Source organism: Tauraco erythrolophus, chromosome 9 (assembly GCF_009769465.1).
Source record: "Tauraco erythrolophus isolate bTauEry1 chromosome 9, bTauEry1.pri, whole genome shotgun sequence".
NCBI classification, from domain to species: Eukaryota; Metazoa; Chordata; class Aves; order Musophagiformes; family Musophagidae; genus Tauraco; species Tauraco erythrolophus.
The window spans coordinates 31,470,795-31,492,628 of record NC_141473.1 but is presented as its reverse complement, the minus strand read 5'-3'; the positions used below and the strand labels follow the sequence as shown (position 1 = coordinate 31,492,628).

The 21,834-nt window shown below is 38.7% G+C and overlaps 1 protein-coding gene across 4 annotated transcripts in view; it reads left to right on the top strand.

Annotated features, from left to right (window-relative positions):
* The first annotated feature begins 1,699 nt into the window (after nt 1–1,699).
* The window catches only part of LDB3 (LIM domain binding 3), a 116,430-nt gene continuing 96,295 nt past the window's right edge, over nt 1,700–21,834 (top strand). For all 4 annotated transcript variants that reach the window (XM_086616293.1, XM_086616292.1, XM_086616291.1 and 1 more), the window contains exon 1: nt 1,700–1,792. In XM_086616293.1, coding sequence (XP_086472419.1) covers nt 1,700–1,792 — 93 coding nt within the window. The remainder of the gene's footprint in view (nt 1,793–21,834) is intronic.

Here is a 21,834-nt window from a genome sequence, read left to right as displayed (position 1 = left end):
CAGACATCACGGGTTCTGGACTCATATAGGGTAGATTACAAATGCTGTTAATGTAAATGTGCACAGGAGGTATTGGTGAGACATCAGAAACCCATTTTCTTTTCAAGCTGTGTCTTGCTATTTGCTTTGGGTTTGGTTTGGGCCGGTTCTGCTGGCTTAGTGTAGCTTTCACTCCAATCTGTAAATTGATGTGGTTTAATTTGGACCTCTGGCTAAAAAATATGGTTATGTGGTTTAGTCTAGTGTCTATGCGGAGCTCCATTATTTCCTTGTACAAATGGTGTTTCTGCCACTGTGAATACTAAACAAACACGTTGCCTCACGGTTTTGAAAAATTATCAGATAACAGACTGAGGCCCTGGTAGTGTTTGCTCTCTGCTGTTTCACCATCAGTTTTTCTATCACATTTTAAGGTAGATGTATGGGCAGAGTGACCTATTATCAATGTTCAAACTGAGCTGCCACACTCTAGTGTGTTTTTGGTTGTCTTTTTGATTATCAGAGTAGAACCCATGCTTTTTATTTCACCTTAACATAATGGGAATTTCTTTCTAACGGGAGGATAAAGGCAGGGATGCTGCAGAGATACGGTAGACTGGTTCTGGTGGTCCTGCACGTATTAGTGACTTGAAAGGGGTGAGTGTAATTTAATGTTCATAGCTTTATCCTGAGAGCAGAAGCTTTTTATTTATATATGTAGTTCTGCCAACAGCTTCTCACCTTCCTTCTGGTTCTCTGTGTTTTAGCTATGCCAAATCTGCGGCAGAAATGCTATCCAGCATTACTGAACAAAGGCTATAGAGTTTTGTGGAACACCTAACACAACTGGAATATAAACTATGCAAAATCAGGGAATGAATTAAGAAAGCAGTTAGCTAGCTATTTGTATTCTTAGCCTTCTGCTTATATGTCATGCCTTCAGAAGACTTGTATTGAAATAATGAGACAGGTGTGTAGTGTAACTATGCTTTCGCCCTGGAAATTAAATGCTGATTAGAAAAAAAACATCATACCTCTCTGCATTCAAAGAGAATAAATTTTCATTTTTCCTTGAGAAAGCATGGGCTATGGAAACAAGAGCCAAGCATGAAGTTGTGGGGGTCTTTTGTGATGATAAATGTATGTAGCATATACTTTTTTCCATTTTAATGATTTGATGCCTTTCCTGCTACATATGGAAAGATCTATATAAAAAGAACTTGTTTGTAGTGCATTATATATCACAGTGCTATAAACGTATGTCCTGAAGCAGAAGTTACAAATGGCTATGTATTTGTTAACAGTTTAGTAAAGAGGTTTGGGTGTCTGGGATTTTAGCATGGGATTTTGTTTGTTTTATTACAAAATGTATTTTGCCTGCAAAGTAACTGAGCATGAAAAGGGGCTTGAGAAGCCTAGAAAGATCTGTCCCCTTCCCTGGGGGCTATATTAGACCTCTGAGTCATGAAGTCTTTGCATAGTAGGTGTCTGGTTACAAACCTTTTATGGGCCCTACTCAGCTGGGATATCAGCATCTGCATTATAGCTCCCATCTATTCTTAGGTGATATCAGAGCACGACTGAACAGGCAAGGCAGAAAGAGAATTGCTTTTGTTATATAAAACTCTTCCCATTTCTCATTCTGTTTTTTTCACACTTTCTTTGTCTACCCCATCCTTCTGTTCTGCAGTGCCTTGTTGCCTTGCGAAAGAGATACAAAATGGCTTACAGCGTGACTCTGAATGGACCTGGACCATGGGGTTTCCGACTGCAAGGGGGCAAGGACTTCAACATGCCCTTGACCATCTCCAGAGTAAGTAAGAAAAAAAACCCCAAAACTTCATTGAGCTTGTTTAGGTTGGGAAATAGCCATAAACTACATCATGTGTACACTCTGACCTGGCCTAGCAAAATAGAAGATCTTTGCAACTAGGTCTGAATAAAGAGAATATAATGTGGACTTTAAATATACCCGTTCAAGGCACTAGCTGGCATTGATGGTGCCTCAGGAAGACAGTTCTGGTTAGTATGTTTTTTAAATGATGGTATTATCTCTTTTTAAATGAGCTTCCAGTTCTATTTTGTACAGTGTTGTCTCTTTTTCTGCTGATCGGGCCTCAGTGATGCTGTCTATTTGTGAGGAAGGGAGTAGAACAACTACGAATGGGAATATAAAATTGTATTTCTAGTAAATAAACATGTATCTGCTTGTAAATACATGAAGTCTAGGTGTTCAAGCTGGACAAAGATAGGGATACGTGTCTTCTCTTTTGTGGGGGAGCAGTAATTGGAAGAAAACGAGACATGTCAAGCAGAAGACTCAATAATGCTTAAAATACGGCCTTAAATTATGCAGGAGCCTTCCATTTGCAGCTGACAAACAGCATATGATTTAATAATTAATTATCTGGTGTATCTGTCAGTTACAGATTAGTCCGTTTATTTCCAAATCGTCTTTTTTTTTTTCCTCTCTCCTAAGAGCAATATTTTAAGGTGTCTTATTACCTGGAATTATTTGTTTCCTAAAATTTTTTAACACTGGATGGTTTTCAGGAAATTTGTAAGTGTTTCCCTTACCTACCCTGCTCTTATCAAACTAGATAGTTCTGTGTAACTTCTGGTTTGGGAACTCTGCTTTCTACTCCTCTTGCAACTTCTTCCTCATGTGTTGTTTTTTTTTTTTTTTGATAGTCTCTATCTGTTCCAGAATGTTCAGACCTTTTTAGAGATGACTTGGTTTCTCCACAAATCACCTGCAGAAGGCTTGTTTTGCAGTGCAATGACAAGAGAGGTTACTTACATAACAGTTTTTAAAAGGAATACTAGAATGATTTAATTAGATAAAGAAGTAGAATGCAAACCAAAAGTCTGCTCCACTGCAAAAAAAAGCCACCTATGCTACTTTGAAAACTATTTTTTTATAGTGAAAAAATACTGTTTTATAGTGAAAAAGTCTGTTAAGTTGTGGGTACCAAATTGATATTTCTGGATCAATCATGATTCAAAGTTATCAGTGATCTTCTGAAATCTTAACTACCCAATTTTGTATTCAAACTGCAAAGCTTTGTTTTATTTGATCTCCCTTACTCTTATGCACAATATTCCTTTCTCTGTAGATGGGGCCATGTTTATGTTAATACTAAGTCCTATGATGATGCGAGGACCTTTTCGTAACCCGGTGTAGTAATTGCAAAGAAGGCTGTTCTGTTGGTGTTACTAAAGCCAGCCAAACAAAAAAAAACCCAACAAAAAACCCACTCCTGCCCACAAAAATAAACTCTCTTCATAAACTTATACTAATTTCGTTATGGTAAATAGTTTTGGTATTTCTTTCCTTTTCCCACCGAAGGTAAGTACAGAGAGATGCCAGCATATCCCTGTAGGCATTTTTGTGATGCTTTGCAGCCTGCACTGTATGGTGGTGGTTTTTTTTTCGTAAGCAATTCAGCCATACCTAGAGGCGGTCAGTCAAGGGCTGTGGCACTTGCACTGTGTATGACACAATCAGAAATGAAAAAAAAAGTTGTTTCCCAAAGAACCCATTGTCTCAGATTATAATCTCTTAAAGTACATTCACTGTGCCCAAAGGCTATATGATTGTCATGAGGCTTTTGAGAGCATATGATGAACAGGAGTGAAACTGCAGTGGCTGGATTCCCAGAGGTGTGGAGGAATTGCATCTTCACACAGCTGGCTGCATTTCCAGCACTAGAATGGCCAGAAGGCACTCTTAAATGTTTTGAACTCTTCTCCACTGAGGTCTAACTTTTAGCTGGGAGCATTGCTTTGGGATGGGATTGGATTTTGTAGCCTGCCTTAGGTGGGAAAGGCAGGCATGCAAAAATGAACATAGCTTCTTCCAGGGAGAACTGGAATAAGTCTGCCTACTGGTTGTGACTTTTTTTAATTGCAACACAGTGTAATACATAGCTTTTGATTATAGTATTCTTAAAGTCTATTTTTCCTTTAGCATCTTTCACCCAAATATATCTCCAAACAGATCAGGTATCCCCTTAATCAGCGATTTGTAGTCATAAGTGAGGTGAGCTGTGAACTCAGCCATAATTGCAATCTTACCAGGGGGGAAAAGGAAAGCTGTACTTATATTCCCAAGATATTCTTGGGGAGTAGGAGAAAGGGACAATAACTGTATGGAAAATCCCCTTAGGAAGGGCGTATAGCTCTAAATGGTGCCAGTGGATGTCACATGCTTACTTATGGACTGTGTTTGGTCCACAGCAGCCCTGGGATGGGATTAGACTTTCTGTGTGGAAGATGAGTCCTAAACCCCAACATTTCAACTTAAAGGGTCTTATAATTGCTTTTAATACCGGATGTGCCATGGCCCTTCTGTCTACATATGCATAATATCCCTCTATGCAGGCAGATAGGTCTTATATGCGGACATGCTTATTATACTCTAACTGCCCCAAGCAGTAAGGCTGTCTGTGGGTGGGCCACAGAGAACAAAAAAGATTTATCTTTTTTCATGGAGGCTCTGTGCTCTTCTCTTATGCTGCAAGTCATTCTGTGAGATACTTTCCTCCTGAGAAAGATGACAGCAACAGTCTGCCACACCAGGATTGTTCATTCTGTCTATAGTCTTATGCCTGCATGTTTCCATCGATCTTCCTGAAAGGGAAAGCTAGTATTGCACCAGTGTGAAGCTAGCCCACACCTAGACATAAAGTGGGCACACTACGCTTAGGAACTAGAGCTATGATTTAGCTGTCTGTTGACCTGCACTCTTGTCAGCCAGCCCCGTACAATTCCAACTCAGGTTGCACTTCTCCACCTGAGAAGAAGGGGAGAAAACCTGAAGGTCTTTGAAGGTCTTTGAAGCCTACTGACAAAAGCACAGTACAAGATCGTGGCATTGCAAATGCTTTGGTTGAGGAAAATTCTCTTAAAACAGTGAGCAAGGAAGGGAATTACTCAGAGCTGTTTGGCACAACAGTTCAGTTTTCAAGGACTCTTCAAAATGCTTTTTATAGAATCATAGAATGGTTAAGGTTGGAAGGGACCCCAAAGATCATCTAGTTCCAACCCTCCTGCCATGGGCAGGGACACCTTCCACTACACCAGGTTGCTCAAAGCCTCATCCAGCCTGGCCTTGAACACTTCCAGGGATGGGCTATCCACAACTTCTCTGGGCAACCTGTTCCAGTGCCTCACCACCCTCAGAGTAAAGAAGTTTTTCCTTATATCCAATCGAAATCTCCCCTCTTTCTGTTTAAAGCCATTGCCCCTTGTCCTATCACTACAAGCCCTTGTAAAAAGTCCCTCTCCAGCTTTCCTGTAGGCCCCCTTTAAGTACTAGAAGGCTGCTATAAGATCACCCCAGAGCCTTCTCTTCTCCAGGCTGAACAACCTCAACTCTCTCAGCCTGTCTTCACAGGAGAGGTGCTCCAGCCCTTGGATTATCTTCGTGGCCCTCCTCTGGACTCTAGTGTTTTGAGACACTATTTTCTTCCCTTCGTGTATGTCCAGGTGATCAGCTCACTGCTGAACAGTAAACAGTGTAAGACATAGGAGTCAGTCAGTTAGCTGCATGAGGGGTGAAGATATGTTCTCCTGAAATAGATTGTTCTGCTTATCTGTTCTTTATCTAAAAATAATTGCCTGACTAAGGTAGCGGGGTGGGGACAGGAAAAGAGGAAACAAAAACAAGTGGAGAAGAGTTAAGGTCATTCTGCAACTTTCACACTCCTTTAACAATGGTGTTAGAAATGTAAAAAATATTTTTCCAGTCCCTGCCCTGCAGACCATCCTACTATCTAAAACAAATTCTGTCATGAGATGTCATGGGCAGGTAGCAGAGGTAGGAAAACAGTATTGACAGACTCTTAGTAAAGCTGAGCATCTGTCAGTCCTACTGAAATGAATGAGACTTGCAGGTTGTAGGCAATGCTAAGAGCTGTCACTAGTCGTGTGATCATATGCTTAAATCTGGTCTTTCCAAATTGATGTGGGCAGCAAAGGAGGTTATTTTTTTCCTACTGCTTACATGAACTGTCTGGAAGCGAGCAGAATTCATTAATTTTATAGACCCTAGTCCTTTGTAAGAAGACTTTTAGGCATAGTTAATTATGTAAGTGCTGTGTTGCCATGTTACTTAAGATGGTATGATTGTACATGGATGGACGCAGTAGCAGAGCCTCTTCATATATTGGTGAATGATTATTGCTGAACAGCAAACTCCTCTAGTGAGACAGACTGGCTTGCAGGTGATGTAATGAGCTGAAAGGTATGAAAAATTGTCATCATCTGAGATAGCAGAAATATTATCCAGAAGAGTGCGATAACTCATGGCTGGTATATTCACTCTGTGATTATCCATACAGTTTTGTGTTTCATAATAGAGGGGTTTTTTTTAATGTTTTCCAAATGGGTTCCAAATCAAAAGCCAGATCCTGAAGCTGAAGGACACAGTGTTTAAACAAAACAAAAGTGCTAGAGAACTGATTTGACTTTAATAAGTGAGGAAGAAGTTGAAATCTGGTGATGACATAACTACAGTGAAAGGAAATGGCAAACACTAGTAGGAAATAAACAAAATTTCCTGATCTGTGTACTGATTCTGATACAAGCAGCCTCAAACAGCTCTTTGTGGGAAGGAAGCCCGAGTTCTAGCATTTCACAGTCCATGTCTCTGGAGGAGCAGGAAAGCTCTTTCCTTTTACTAGCATCTTCTCTTGATTAGTTCCTGTCCCTCCTCCACTCCCTAGCATACATATATCGACCTCTCACTGTGACTGTATTTCCCATAGAGGAGCTATGTGAAAGTATTCATTTCCCATTGGCCTTGTTGGGTTTGGGGTATCGGTGCTTTACAACAGGCAAGTGATGGTCGAAGGGAGTCCTCTTGGCTTTTTTTCCTTCTATTCTTTGAAGGCAGGGAAACCTCAGATTGTCTGGGTCTAGCACTATGAATTCTGCAACTGTCATTTGGATGGCCATGAGGTGCTGTGCATAAATCATAATCAGAAGAGTGAAGTATACCTGTATTGACTGAACTGAAGAAATTTGACAAGTTCGCTTGAAATGCTGATTCCACATCACCTGTTAAGCATCCATCTCTGGTGAATTGAACTGCTGAGTAGTTTGTCCTACAGCTACAACTTCTGTTGCAGAGGTTTTGTTTCATCTCCAAGTGTGGAGAAATCCTTCACAACACTAAAAGCCAAAAAGCATTTATAATAGTTGATATTCTACAAAACTAACAGGTAAGTCTCATGTCCTCAAAAAAACCTTCCTTTTTAACTGCTATTCAGTAGAGATGTTTCCTTTTTCCCTCCCAAACTCAAATGACAGAGTCAACTTCTGAGAGGAGGTGTGAGCCATTTGATGTAATGACCATCTTATATCTAGATAAGCTGGAGTAATTTCTTATGCATAGGTGGTTTCACTTTCTTCCAGTCTTCTACAATTTAACTCAAAATAATTCCTTGTTAGAGGAAAACTAAATACTTCCAGGTCAGCTTTTAAGAATACTCCAGAACTTTCCTACATGTTTTTGATAAAATAACTGTTCTGTGGATGTCAGCATTGCTTTGGGATAATCTTCTTAATTTGTAGATCACTTCTTGAGCAACAGTCACCTCATCCAAAGTTATAGCATTCTGAATTTTATTATATGCAAACACTTGTCATGTGTATGGATGTGTCAGTATCATGAGAGAGTGCTAGTTACTTTAGATGGTATATTTGCTTTCAAACTAATTTGCAAGCCAATTCTTGTATATACATTTACAGCCATAATTACCAGAAGTGATTGCATTTCTGTGAGCCTGAACCCTACAAGTAACTCCTAAACCTTCTGATTTGGTGATGTTTTTTTGAGATGTTCCAATAGTCGTCATCTAGAATAAATGACAGTTCATTATATGGGGCATTTGTATGATATGATTGCATCTCTTCTCAGACAAGAGTGACATGTATATGTTGGACAAGGAGGGAGGGAACAAATTATCTAGTTGCATTCTTTTCAAATAATATTTATTGGGCCAGAGAAAGAGATGCGTCCTGGGGATCAGAATATCCCTGGATACTGGGGACTCGATTCAAGTCTCTGCTCTGAATAAATCGGAACAGGTTTAAACTTGGCTGTGTAGGTGCTCGAAGAGTTAAGGCATTAGTTATTCTGAGGTAGGCAACATTCCTTGTCTTGTTCAAAAATACTGTATCAGGTCTGAGGAGTAATCCCAATGGATGTTTCACCTAAGCCACTAACGCTTTGAGAGAAGGTTTGATTTCAACAAATACCTGATTTTTGTAATACAAAGCAGTTCCAGCACAAGATACACTATTTTTCCCTTTCTGTTTAAACAATCATGATATAAGAAGCTTTAGTTTTCTTTCCTTACAAAAAACATTCTGAAAAATTAATGCAGCTTGTTGTATCTTTAAACTGAGGACTTTGGGGAGAAGAGTCTTTTTATCATTTTTATTTAAATCTTAGCATCATAATTCATTGTGATTTGAATGCATGCACTGTACTTGACCAAATAACTTCCCGAAGGATATAGAGCTAACTACAGCTCTTGGTCAAGTTATTTCTCCTTTAAATCAAGTATGAGCTTGGAACTGAAAGGCAGCCCCTCTTATCTGTTTGCGTGATTAACGTAATCACTAAATACTAAGCTCACTGCTGAAGGCCGGGGTATATAAGGAATGTTATGTACTCTGCACAGTGTCTGTGCAGACATAATGCACAGCTCCATTTAAGGTTCTGTTTCTCAATTCTGTCTATATTTTAAATTTCAGGAAAAACATTAAGCCCTGTTAGAATGTAGGCCAGATTAATATGAGTAATAGACTGTAATAGCTGAGGTACTGGCTTAAATGATATTACATCATGAAACCTGCTGCTCTGACTATTCTGACATAAGATACGTAACCAGTGTGTTTGAAGCCCTTTCTTTATTTTACCTGCTAAATGCAGCTTTTCTCTTTGGGTTGTGATTGCATATGAATCATCAGTGCTCTTGTGGCATTATCTATGACAAGAGCTCAGTGTATGAAATAATTGCTCTGAATGCCATCTATGCAATTACCAGCTCAGTTATAAATACCATCAGTGTTTCTTGGTGTTGGCTTTACTACTCATGCCAAAAAACCACTCCATAGTGATTTTTGCAGCTTACTTTCCTGCAAAAGGGAGGGGAACATAACCCTTCCCTTGAACAGGAGGCATAGTGTTAGCTGTGAGAAACTGAGAAGTTCACAAGTGGGGATAATCATAGTTATTGTATCTTTGTAGGAGAAGGAGAAGGTTCCTTAACCTAAGGGAACAGGTCCACAACTCAATTGAGGTGTTTTTTTTCTTGTTTTAAGTGTTCCCTGGCAGCTGGATATTCTTGTCTGACAAACTGCTCAGCCTTTGACCTGGAGTTTATTTAGTTGAGAATATAATTGATGTAGCATTTCAGGAAGTCCTAAGATTTACTTAATAATAATTAAGTTAATAATTTTGCAGATCCTCTAGAACTCATAAACACAACAGGAGGTAACCATGAAATTATAAATTTAAAGCTGCTGAACTGTTAGTGCTTTATAATTAAAATGCACAATAAGCTATTTTCAGGTAGAACTCTTTATTAGTATCTGATGTCTGAACTCAGTAAATGGCTGTCTTTGTAACACAGCAGATAACCCTGTCATTAGCTCCATTCTGAATACATTATTGCAAAATGTTCTCCAGCAAGTGGAACACAGAGAGGGAAATGAGCTCTGCAAGTATGTTAACATTAACTTTCTCTACTAGCAACAGCAGTTCCCATCTGGTCACTCTTGTTGTCTAATTAGTAGCATAAAGAGTGTTATTGTATAGCTCTATAAAATGTGGGTATTTAAAACAAACAAACAAAAAACCCAGACCTTCAGTAGCACTCTGAAAGTATCGAAGCGGTGTACAAAATCCAATCGTCGTCTTTACAATCTAGCATTCATAGTGGACTGGAGCTCACTGAGAACATAATTTGATAGAGAGGATTTGGTTTGTGTGTAACGAGAAGTTTCTGCGCATAGGTACCTGAGATGCCACCATTTTAATGCATAACAATGTTAAATACTGTCCAATATGATATGAAATACTGCTTTTCTTTTTTCACTGGGTTTTGTTGCAAGAAGAGTTGCATGCTCAATACGCAGATAAGTTATAAATCCTCATTGAAAGATCATGAGGAAGAAGAGAGGAAGGAGGGAAGTTTTTGCTGAACATGCTAAAAATCAATACTTGCAAGTCCTGAGGAAAGAAATTAATTTAAAACAGTGTCTGGCAATGTCAGCTATGGTATGCTTTGAAATGAATAATGCTAATTGAAAAAGGATAGCTTATACAGCACGTTAAAGGGCTGTTTCTTCAGTACTAATGTAATTAAAACGTTAATAAAAAGGTTACCTGAGAGCAAAATCTCAGAATAGGCTTTTTGTTGCATTTGTCTAAATTTTTAAATCCTAGTTTGATAAAAGTATGTTATGATATTTAATAAATGGCACTTCATAAAGAATTTAATTCTTGCCTGTACAGAGTGAGGACAAGGATGTTAACAAGTGTGCAGTTCAGTCACATTATGTTGACATAATTAACATAATACCATATATTTAAAAGCAAACAGGTATCACCTGTCAAAATGTGCTGCATAGATGAGGGGAAAAAAAAAGATATATTTTACTTAGCTGCTATCATAACTTAAGGGCCTAATTGAAATAAAAGCTTAATCATATAAACCTTCAGCCTGAAGCTTGCCCTGAAGCTTAGTGCAGCCCTACTGTTGGGTATCCTTTGGAAACAGTCCTAAAAACTTTCATTTTCAGGTCCATGAAGAGTATATTTTTTTTCCCAAAACATGAAGCTGTTTCTGTGCTCTTCTGAGAGATTTCAGGAACAAGAGCACCCAGCTTGTATTTATAGGGGGAAGAAAGATCTTTTTTATTTCCACCCATTGACTTTGAGTGTAAGCAGTCCCTGGAATTAGGGAATTAGTCAGGAATTAGGTACCCTGAAAACAATTAGTTGTCATCTTACCAATGGCTCCAGATCTTCATACAAGGTCACTCCTCTTTTTGTTAGCAGTGGCTAGCAGCCATTTTTCCAGAAACTCAGTGAGATCTTGCTCTTCTTTTAGGAAGATGTAATGGTTCAAATGTCTTAAAGGCATGCAAATCCCCTGACAAGGGTAGAGTTACTCTCTGCACCTCCCACGTGCGTAGCTGGTGTTGTGATCATCTGTGCCACAGGTGTTCAGTGCCTGGACACTGCATAAATAGGTTTTAACCTTTCCCCAAAATCCTTCTGAATACACTTGATTTGTAGCAATGGCAGCTGAGGATTAGGAGGAACTCAGCCTTTCATACACTCGTACCACATCCCTTCCTTTCCCTTGCTCAGAGTCCAAATTCCAGCTGCTGGGCTATTTTGGCTCCACCACTTGGTTAGCCATGCTTGTTAATACGCATAAACCTTTATTCTCATTGAAGGTAATGGTCTTAAGAGCATACACTTACTTTAAACAATTTTTGGCTCTTCAGTTTAAAGCCAGCATTAGTGACAATTAGTCTTTGCGGCATGAGAAAAAAAAAAAAACAACTGTAAGGCATTGTGGTCCTTATTATACCTGGTTAGGGTGCCATGCACCCTCTTCAGAAGCCTCTGTGGGATTCTCATGCTATATTTAAAGCATCCTGTAACTTAGGAAGCTATTTTGAATTGGAACGAATGCTACATTTACCTCAAGCTTCTGGAATGGGACATGGTATCCAAAACTCCAAAAATACTACATGTAACCCCAGATTCTGGTATATAGTGCCAAATCAGAATGCTCTGGTATTAGGGTGAATTTGGGCTGCCTTTTCTTGATCCTGGGGGTCACTGGGACCATCCTGCTCTATTTGAGAATGTCAGCGTTCTCTCCTTACCTAGTCATAGCTGGTTCAAAAATGGCCAAGGGCAGTTGGTACTATGGCAGGTGTTTAAAAAAGGAATAGGCAGCCGAAACAAGATGTTCTCATTCATCAGAGTTGGCTGAGATTAACTACCCCAGGAAATAAATGGATAGTCTTTCTGCTAATTTTTTGACAGGAGTTGCAAAATACAAGTACCCTCCTGGCCTGCTGTCGAAATTGCTTTCCTGTCTACAAGATTCTTGTCTCACTTATTTACTTAAATTATCTAGCAAATAATTCAAGATTAAATCTTCTTGCCAGCTGTATGGGGTGAGATGGATGAAGATCTCTATTACATGTCTGCTTTGCTTGCTTCATGACGAGAAGTGGTCAAAAGTCCATAAGTGTCACAGCTTGTTTGAACAACAACAAACCAAACCTATTTGGACAGTTTAATTGCCTACTGCTCAGTAATGCTTCTTTTCAGTGTAATATTTCTAAAATTCAAATATGTCCTGTGTTGGCATATAGTTGTCAGTAGTTCAGAATGAGTGCATGGAGTTGTGGGTAGCAGGCTGTTGGTGGTAAGCAGCTGATGGAAAGAGTGAAGAGATTATTGGGGTGCCAGAGTTGTTTGGCTTTCATCCCCGAGGCTCAGAAAAACTATCCTCTCTTTTGAGGGAGGAACTATCCCACGCTTGAGAACTGTGTGCCTTAGTTGGCTGCAAGGACAAGTACTGATATTGCTGTGGTCATGTGGGAAACCCCTAATGCTGGCTCTTGGCATTCATCCTTGCTCCATGTGGGATGGTACTCTGCTGTCTCTTTCTTCCATTCACCTCAGATGCTGATGTGGGCTTCCTCCCCTGCCTGCCTTTCCTTGCTCTACCTCGCACATTCTCCCTCCTCGGAGTCTGTGAACCTTTCTATCCTTCTAGATTTCAATGATGTTCAGATTAAGCACACTGTAAGTGGCAGAGCAAAAAGATGAAGCCTGCATTTCAGAAGTGAAAGTTACAGACCTTTCCACAAGTTGTTATAACTTCCTAAAGAACGGTGAAGGGAAAGAGAAAGAATGTGCAGGCTGTAAGGATGCAGGAAGGAGTTGGCTAAACAGGGTACCTTATGGAGGTTCACAGCTGCTCTGTGAGTAGCTGTGGGGTTTTCTGTTTCTCTGATTACACACGTTGCTGTTTTAAATAGTCTTCTTCACCCTATGTTGGGGAACCCAAGCTGCAACTACTAGCACTATAATTTCTGTATTGAGAATAGAGTATATTTCCACTGAGAATTCCTGAAAGAGGCTTTCTTCCCATTACAACCAGATATCCTACAGCCCAAAAAACTGTGGGGTTTGTCCTGCTTGTCAGCAATTCCCTTTTCCTACATTTCTGTGCTTAAGTTTCTGCAGAGCTTTGCTTACTCACCTTGCAAAATGTCTTTTTAGACTGTAATTTCAAAATTTTTCTCTGAAGAAAATATGCTGAGCATAGATAGTAGGACACGTTTATTTTCTTAAAAAAAAAACAAAAACAAAACCCCCGAACAAACAAGCAGATAGTGGCTGTGAAAATTTCTGTAAGTTCTTCATGGCAAAACACAAATATTTGCATCTTTTCTAAGCCCATGCTATATCTTCTGAGACTAACGTCATTTACTTTATTGAATTTCTAGAAAACATTCTCTTGGTGACCTAAAGAAACAGGCAAGTGGGTGAAAGAGTTAAAAAAAAAAAAAATTACCCTGCAGAATAACAACAAGCTTTTGTGGAAAACGTGCCCTGTGAAGATGTGGATGTATGTCCTAAATGTCAATAGAAAGACCTCAGTGACTCACATCAAAAAGGTCTGGATCTTCAACTCACACAGATCTAGTATTTCTTCTTTATGCTATATGGTAGCATGTTTCTAGCTTTGGGAGTCAGAGGTGAATAAACCGGGGGGAAAAAAAGCAGAATAAACCTTCTGTAAGCTCTAGAGAATTTGTGAATTCAGTTTTCATTTCAGATCAGTTTCATTTAGACTCAATTCTAATTCCTTTCCTAGTAAGAATGGTAAGAGGTTTAAGGATTGATAATTTACCTGAACGGGGTTGCTTGCTGTCTGGAAGAATATGAAGTGAAGAGCCATTGGTTTTCCCAAGTGTGTGTGACTTGTCATAGAGGTTATCCCAGCTTGTGGGAACATTCGTGGCAAGAACAAAAAAAGTGATCATCACTTCCACGATATTGAAGACATATTTGCAGTATGATTGACAAGATGAGGAGGTGGTGTATAATTTCTTTGCACATCAAGGGACTGGCAGCGAATGAAACCAAAACTAGAACTTAGCTGCTTTATTTATCCCTTGAACAGGTGCAGTACAAGCAGCTGCAATAAGATCTTTTATATATTCCACCCACAATTCCCTGGAGTTCACGTGTCCTAAAGACAACCTGGAAAAGAGGCAGGACACTCTTGTACAGTATTATATTTTATAAGTACAGTGTGAGATGCTGATCCTTCCCATGGGGAAGGAATTCAAACTGGATCTGAGTTTCATGCCATTTGATGATATGGGTAGATGTCTTTTTCTCTTGCTACTCTGAGTGTTTAGCTCAACTATTTAATTTGGTCTGTAACTTTTTCGTTTTAATAAAACACTTTATAGGCCAGAAAACAGCACAAAGGAGTAGTTCTAATATAATTTAACACAATTGTTTACCTTATTAACTGGGCACTTCAAGAGTTATATCTGAGGAAAGCAATGCTAAGAGGACTTATAAACAGTATTACTTTTTTGTCTACATTAAGTCTCGATCCTCCTCCACTGGTTTTGCAGAAATTGGATTGAGTCTATTGATGCATATTAAATGCGTCTCCAAGCTTAGGAGGCTCTTGCCATGTAGTTGACTGTTAAGCCTCTTTGTTCAATGTGTAGATAAAGGGTTTAGGAAGAAACTTTCCTTGTTGGCATTTAATTTTAGAACATCCACAAGTGAATGTCTTGGTCTCGGTGCCAGAAGTCCTTAGTTTTAATCTTTCCCTAAAGTATCTGCTCTTGGTTATTGTCTGAGGGTAGTGGCTATCTAGCCCATACGTCCACACTAATATGAGACTCTAAATGCTGTAAAGAGAGATGTGTAGAAAATACTCTCTAGAATACTATCTTTTTTCACTGTGGGCAACCCAATTTTACAATAACAATGTATGGATCAGGAACTAGAAAGAAAAGCTTCCACGTTCCAAAATCCTCTCTGAAAAAAGAGGATGCACTCCATCTTCTGAAGCTGTTAATGTCCTCCTGCCATTGCTACAATTACATTAATGTGATACTCAGTAAAAATTAGTTTTCTCAGTGTGACATAAGTGAAAAGCATTTTTCTGGATAAAAAATTCTAACACCCCACAAAATCTGATGGTGACCATCTTAAAGAGGTGAAGTTGAAACATCTAATTGTTTCTTAACGTTTATTTGAATGTTTTCATATATGCAATCAAGTAACAGCATGTTTGTTTAGAAAGATATCAAAATCCTGAGAATACATGAAGGCGATGACTTGCAGTGTCCTTGGTACGTTTTCAGTTGAGCTTAGTTTTGTGGTTTTGGTTGATATGCAAGAGTTGTTCTTCTTGTTTTCCCTCCTGAATGTATACTGCCTGTGTGTTTATTTTTGGATGCAAATGGCCTATAGAAAAATCTCTCGTGCTTTTTTTGTATGCCTGTAATGAACAGGATACTCTTGATATATATAATAATATATATATCCTTTCTCTGTCATTTGTCACACCATGACTTACATTTTGCTCAGTTTTTCTTCCTTTGCTACCAGAATAAGTAAAAATCTAGGCTGTTTTGATGGCATCTCTTTACTTTTTGTCCAGTTTAATTCCTTTAGTATTCAAGAACATGAAGACTCAGATTTTTCTCTCAACTGTAGTGCTTTGTTCCTTTTTGCTAATCTTTTTGTGTGCCTTGCCTAGTTAGACAACAGTTTTGATGGCTGTGGATGTTTTCTTCTTGGATGAATTTGCAGAACTTGTCCAACAGGCTCAGCATCTCCGACTGAACTTCTGAGCACTACTGTGACACCAAGGACAAACAGCCATTGGTTTGACCGTGGCTCTTGGCACTTTACTGTCTTCTGGTAGCTTACATCACTTTGTGTTGCAAATAGGTTGCACTGACAATTCTCAATTTAATTAGATAACATGAGTGCCATTGTCTAATGTTTAAGAAGAGCTGTCTATAAGCTGCACTTAAAAATGGATAGTATGAATCCTAACCTCTCCTTTGCCTTGAAATACAGCTTTCAGTTCCTGTAATGCCCGACGTTGTCTTGATACTTATTTTTTTCCTTTCTATTCTTAACTCTGAAACCTACATCTTCTGTTTTTTGTGGCTAATTTTGATTGTAAAAAGTAGGTGGGGGAGAGAGAGACTAGATCTTTTTTTGAGTAAAATACACATTCTCTATTTTGTGATGTGAGAACACCATGTTAAAGATCATGTGCTATCCTTTTTGCTAGCTTCAGTCTAATCCACTCTTATCCTTAGTCTTGCCTTAAACCTAGCTGTTTAATAGTCTCTAAGTAGAAACTCAAGAAGAACTACCAAACTGGATGAACTGCACGAATACTGAAAATATAAGCATATATTCCAAGATAGTGAGGTTGTTAGCAAGCCATGTGTATATTAATGGATATCTAGGATGCATGTGGAAATGACTGGTAATTTTTGCTATCCCAGGCTTTCACTATCAAAGCATTCAGCAATACCCTGCTGAGCCTGGGATAGTATATTGAGGTTTAAGTTTGGGTTGAGTAATGTCAAGAGAAATGCCAGGGTCAAGTCTGAAAGAAGAGAGTGCACTGTAAGGTTATGTACTGACACAGGCCCATAAGGAAGAATTTTGAAGTCTTGCCTGGCACCTGTCCTATGACAATCCTCCTATTCTAATGAACACAAGATTGATCTATTTCAATTTAAACAAGGAAGTTGGAAACTTGAAGAATAAATAGTCCTGCTTCCACTTCAATACTTGCTCACAATATTTATATTGGAGTTTAGAACAAAGATGACTTATTTTGTGTTGATCTATATACTATTTTAAATATGTTCTGGTGTTGGTAACAAGAAGGAATGTTCCCTGATAGGGTTAAAAAAACCCACAAACAAAAAACAACCAACAAAAAAATCATGTAAATTCTCAATAGTGTGAGAAACGATTGGGCCTTTAAAGAACCAAAGCTATTCAAATGATTGGGCCTTTAAAGAAGCAAAGGTATTCAAGTCATAAAAGTTTAGGTAGAATATGGTTAAGGAATTATTTTGGTTTCACATACTTCGAACTGAGTACCAAGTCTGTGTAACATGCCCAATTCCGAATGCCAAATCTTTTTTTTTTTTCCCCCTTAGTTTTATCAAAGTATGAAAATATTGACGGAGTGAGATGCTATTGTTGGCAAGCCTTTGATGGACACTCCTGGAATTTCATTGCAGGAGCCATGACTTCTGTTTTATCTGAAATCTCACTGGCTCTTGATGACAGACAAACTCTGTTTTTAGCTTTGCACTGAAGGTCAGGCAAATGACTGGTTTCCAAATAGAGTAACTGAAGATACTGGAACAGATTTATTCCTGGTATAATTCCACTAGTTCTATGAAGTTACAGGGGAAATCTATTTGTCAAGAGAGCCTTATGAGTTGAAGGATAATACTGCTGTTCTCAATCACTTGTGTATAAAAGGAAGTTGGAAAAAATATCATTTAATGTAAAGTTAAAACTCCTTCTGCAAGAGAAACACTACACTCACTAAGATAAGAGTAATATTTTTACCTGGTATAAACCAGCATAACTCCATGAAGGAAACTGAACACCATAGAATGTGGTATTTTTTCTAATATCTGAGAATCTAGCTCTTTTTTTTTTTAATCAGAGATGAGGTTGAGGTTTTCTGGCTGTGTATATATCTTAGGGTTAATCTAGGAAACATATGCTTGTTACGCTGCTTTCCTAGGGGCATCTGGGATAATTTCATTATTTTTTACAGATCTTTAATGTTAGCTACAGTTTTGGCATACCTCAAGTCTATAAACTATCAAGAAGACTGGTTAGATATTTCACTTCATTTTTACAAGTTATCTGTGACTTTAATTCATACGCAAAGCAATAAATACATTTTGCAAATGGATCAAGAAAAGTCAGTAGTAATTTTTGAAAATGAAAACTAGATACTGTTGTACTGCTGCTCAGCTATTAGGAAAGGAATAATCAACATCCATGTAGAATGACATCGCAAAGGCCAAAACTACTAGAAGCTGTGAAAAATTTCTAATAGGAGAAGCTTTGTTGCACAGGTCACAACCGTATTGACTGTTCCCAGATCATTGTGAAAAGTGGAGGAGTGCTTGCATGCTTATGGATGTGGGTCAGCAAGGAGGTATAGCTATGGCTAACAAGGAGGGGCTCTTCATCTCCTGCTTTGTCAGAGTGAATTGATCAATCGAGATTGGGGCCATATAATGTCATAGATGCAGAGAGATCCTTGGGTTGGTAAAAGCTGCCATCTTGTATGCCACTTTGTGCCCTAAGGACTAGGAGTATACTGATTACCAACATCCTCTGACACTGGAAGTTAGTGCAAAAAATCAAGATTAAGGTTTACAAAGATGGTGTTATCAAGAATGTGAAATAAATATAAACTTGTGTTTTATGTTCTGTAAAATAGATGCAAATATTTTTACAGTTGTGTGGCAGAAATGTATCCGTTAAAGCTCAAACAACATGTTTCAATATTTGGTCTTTCACCAAGAGGTTACACTTCAGTAAGCTTTTCCCGTAGGGATGGCAGAATGTTTCGTTAATGATGGATACCCTGATGATCATAAAGTACAAACAACTGTTGCCACGATGAGGCTGAATTTCTTCAAATTCAGTTAGTTTTGACTCTAATGCTGCACCCTGGAGGCTCTGCTTTTCCTAACCCTTCTCAACATATGCTGTCTTTAAATCCGTCAAACAATCCTGCACTCACTCTATACCCAATGTTCTAATGTCAAAGCAAATCTATGTTCTACTTGTGGCACCTGCTGTGGCACATACTTCAGCTACTTTAGGGTAGTACTAAGCATACCACCATACTTAAAGTCCTGTCAACATAGCTGTGATAAAGCCCCTTTGGAAAATGTATAGCTTCACCCTAAAATAATCATTTATCCTAACTCATAAGGGAGAATTAATTGGCATTTAGTTCTTGTAATAGTTTGGATTAGTGCCCTTCATGAAGCGGGGCCATGTATGTAAGTACAGGCCTCACGTAGAATAGGAATACTTCTTGTTTTTAACAAGGCAAAACAATTTGTTACAAACAAACTCCATTAAAAAAAAAAAGATAATCAATATCTTAGCAAATGCCATTGCACTGAATATTTGTAAGTTAGGCTTTGGAAACATCAGGCTGTATTTCTAGATATTATCATAGCTTAGATTAGAAGTTTATAACAAAAATAGATTAAACTTTTTTCCTTTATTAATATCAACACAGTTCAAATCATGGGTTGACAAAATTGTGTATTATAGTCTTACTGTCCACTATGGAAATATCTGTGCTATGGATTGACAAATACTTTATCTATAGCTTATGCAAAAACATACAGATCCCTCAGCCTCTCTGGCATGTTACATCTTATTACTGGATTTGAGTATGTGCACTGTCTACACAAGGATGATGTTTTCCAGTTGATTATGTCTATTACATAAAGCTTTAAAGGGAAACAAAAGATGTTTTTAAGGGGAAAAAAAAAATGTTACTTTCTTAGTGCTAACTCATGTTTACCTCAGAAGTTTCTGTAGTCATCCCTTCTTTCCACTGAGGTGAGTGTGCAACTCTGACATCTGAAATCCAGTCTCTCCTAAATGCATTATACGCATCTTTATTTTCTTTTAATGTGTCTCCATGCTTCCTGGATTTGTCTTGACAATTAATTGCTGAGGGGAACTACAGATAAATGTGGAGGAATCCTTTTGATCCTATGGACCATTCTTCTGACTTTCTGCCACTAACAGGGGCTTGTTGTCTGCATTCTGCAAACATGGGCATCTTCAAACTGTAATTTCTGTGATTTAGGCTTATATGTCATTCAAAAGATTGCAAAGATTGTGTGCTTTGAGTGTTCATGTACTGGAGGAGAAGAGGGCTGTCTGGTACTAAGAGGAAGGCATGCTACACATTGGCTTTGCAAGATGGCAAGTGAGGTGTGAGCCCTGCCAGCGCGCTCTGGTGTGAAGTGGGTTTGCTGTGGCTTTGTAGCCATTAGAGAGGGGTTCTCAAATGTAAAGGTGAGAGGGACTCACAAGTTGTTACTTTTCATAAGAAGAGCAGAGGGAGGTTGCTCTTCAGGACAGAAGGAAACAGGGACATGAGCACCAGGCTGCCTGCAATCCTTAGTTTTTTCTTCCATATTCATAAACCCAACAAACATTAACATAAAACTGCAGGGGGAATAGAAGAGCTTTTAGAACCCTATTGTAAGTTAAAGGTATGCATTCCAAACGTTACTTGAGAAGAAATCATTGATATTTTGCTTGAGGTGAAAATGCAAACTCTAATTTGCCATTGCCAGGCAGCTATGCAGTCATTTGTAGCGGTGCAAAGCAGTTAACAGAGAAGCCAAAATGCTTGTGTTTGCACTGAAGAGAAAAACTTTACGCTAAGTAATGGGGAATTGTGACCATAATTTTTTGCTGTGCTAACACTGTATTTCTAATGTGCTGATAGACAAGACAGAAAAATAAAACCCCAAGACAGAAGTTCTCTGGTCCTCCAAGCAGACAGGCTGGGGTCACAGGAGGAACATGCACAATGGAATTCATTTCCTGCATGAAACTCCTTGATTCACTGACTTCCACAACAGCTTGATTCACACCTTATTTGGGGAGGGTACTTGTAATCATGCTATTTCAAAAGCTGTTAATCGTAGAGCAGTTCTGTTCTTTGCCCTTCCTTCTTTAAAAGGATTCAACCACTTCTGATATTCGGACTTTCAGTTCTCCGTTCTGGTTTTTGGTGGTTTTTTTTTTTTCTGAGAGCCAATTATCAGTGTACCTACTAATACAAGCACAAGACTTTCTAATTGCACACTGATAAAGCATAAACAGCGCATGGCCTTCTTATCGGTCTTTACATAAGATGGACATGACTTTGTGTCATATCTGAGTTGCAGCCAGCAAAAGCTCAGCTTGACAGCCTGGTGCTTTTTCTCTGAACTATCGCATTGCACATTCTTACAGGGTCATGCATGATAAAAAAGGATAAGAGGCCTCCGAGGAGACGTGACTGATACCTTATTGTCTGTGGAGCTTCTACCTCTGCACTCTCACTGCAAATCTCTTCACAGAGGCTGCAACAGATGCTAGAATTGTTGCGTAGGCTATGGGGCAAAGGAGCATAGAGTTTGAAATCCATGCTTTCACGTCAAATCTGTTTGTCTGTGGTATTCACACAGAGCAACAGAGTTAGATGAGAGATGTTAGATGTTTTGAAGTGGAGAGTGAAGACAGTGTCTTGTTCTTCTCTGACATAGCCAAAATCTTGTAAAATAAGTTTTGTCTTTTTCTTATGTCTCAGTTTCTCCTTTTTCTCTCTTTGTATTTCTATTAGGGACTGATTTTAATGCCGAAATGATTTCTTTGTACCAATCTTCTGTATCGTTTGCCCAAAATACTGCTTTATGTCTTGTTTATCACTCTGTGAAACATGTTGATTCTTTGTTTGTGATACTTGTATTACCCTGAGGTACAGGACAAGGGAAGGTCTGGGCCCCATTAAGCTAGGCACAGTACATACATGGAAGAGAGAGTTCAGTGCCCCACTGTTTAAAACCAGAGAATATCCTCAAATTTCTGGTTTGTCTCTTCATCAGAGAAGACAGATAGCTAGATTAATCTGAGCTTACATTTACATTTTCTCCGTGTGGTCGATGCATATG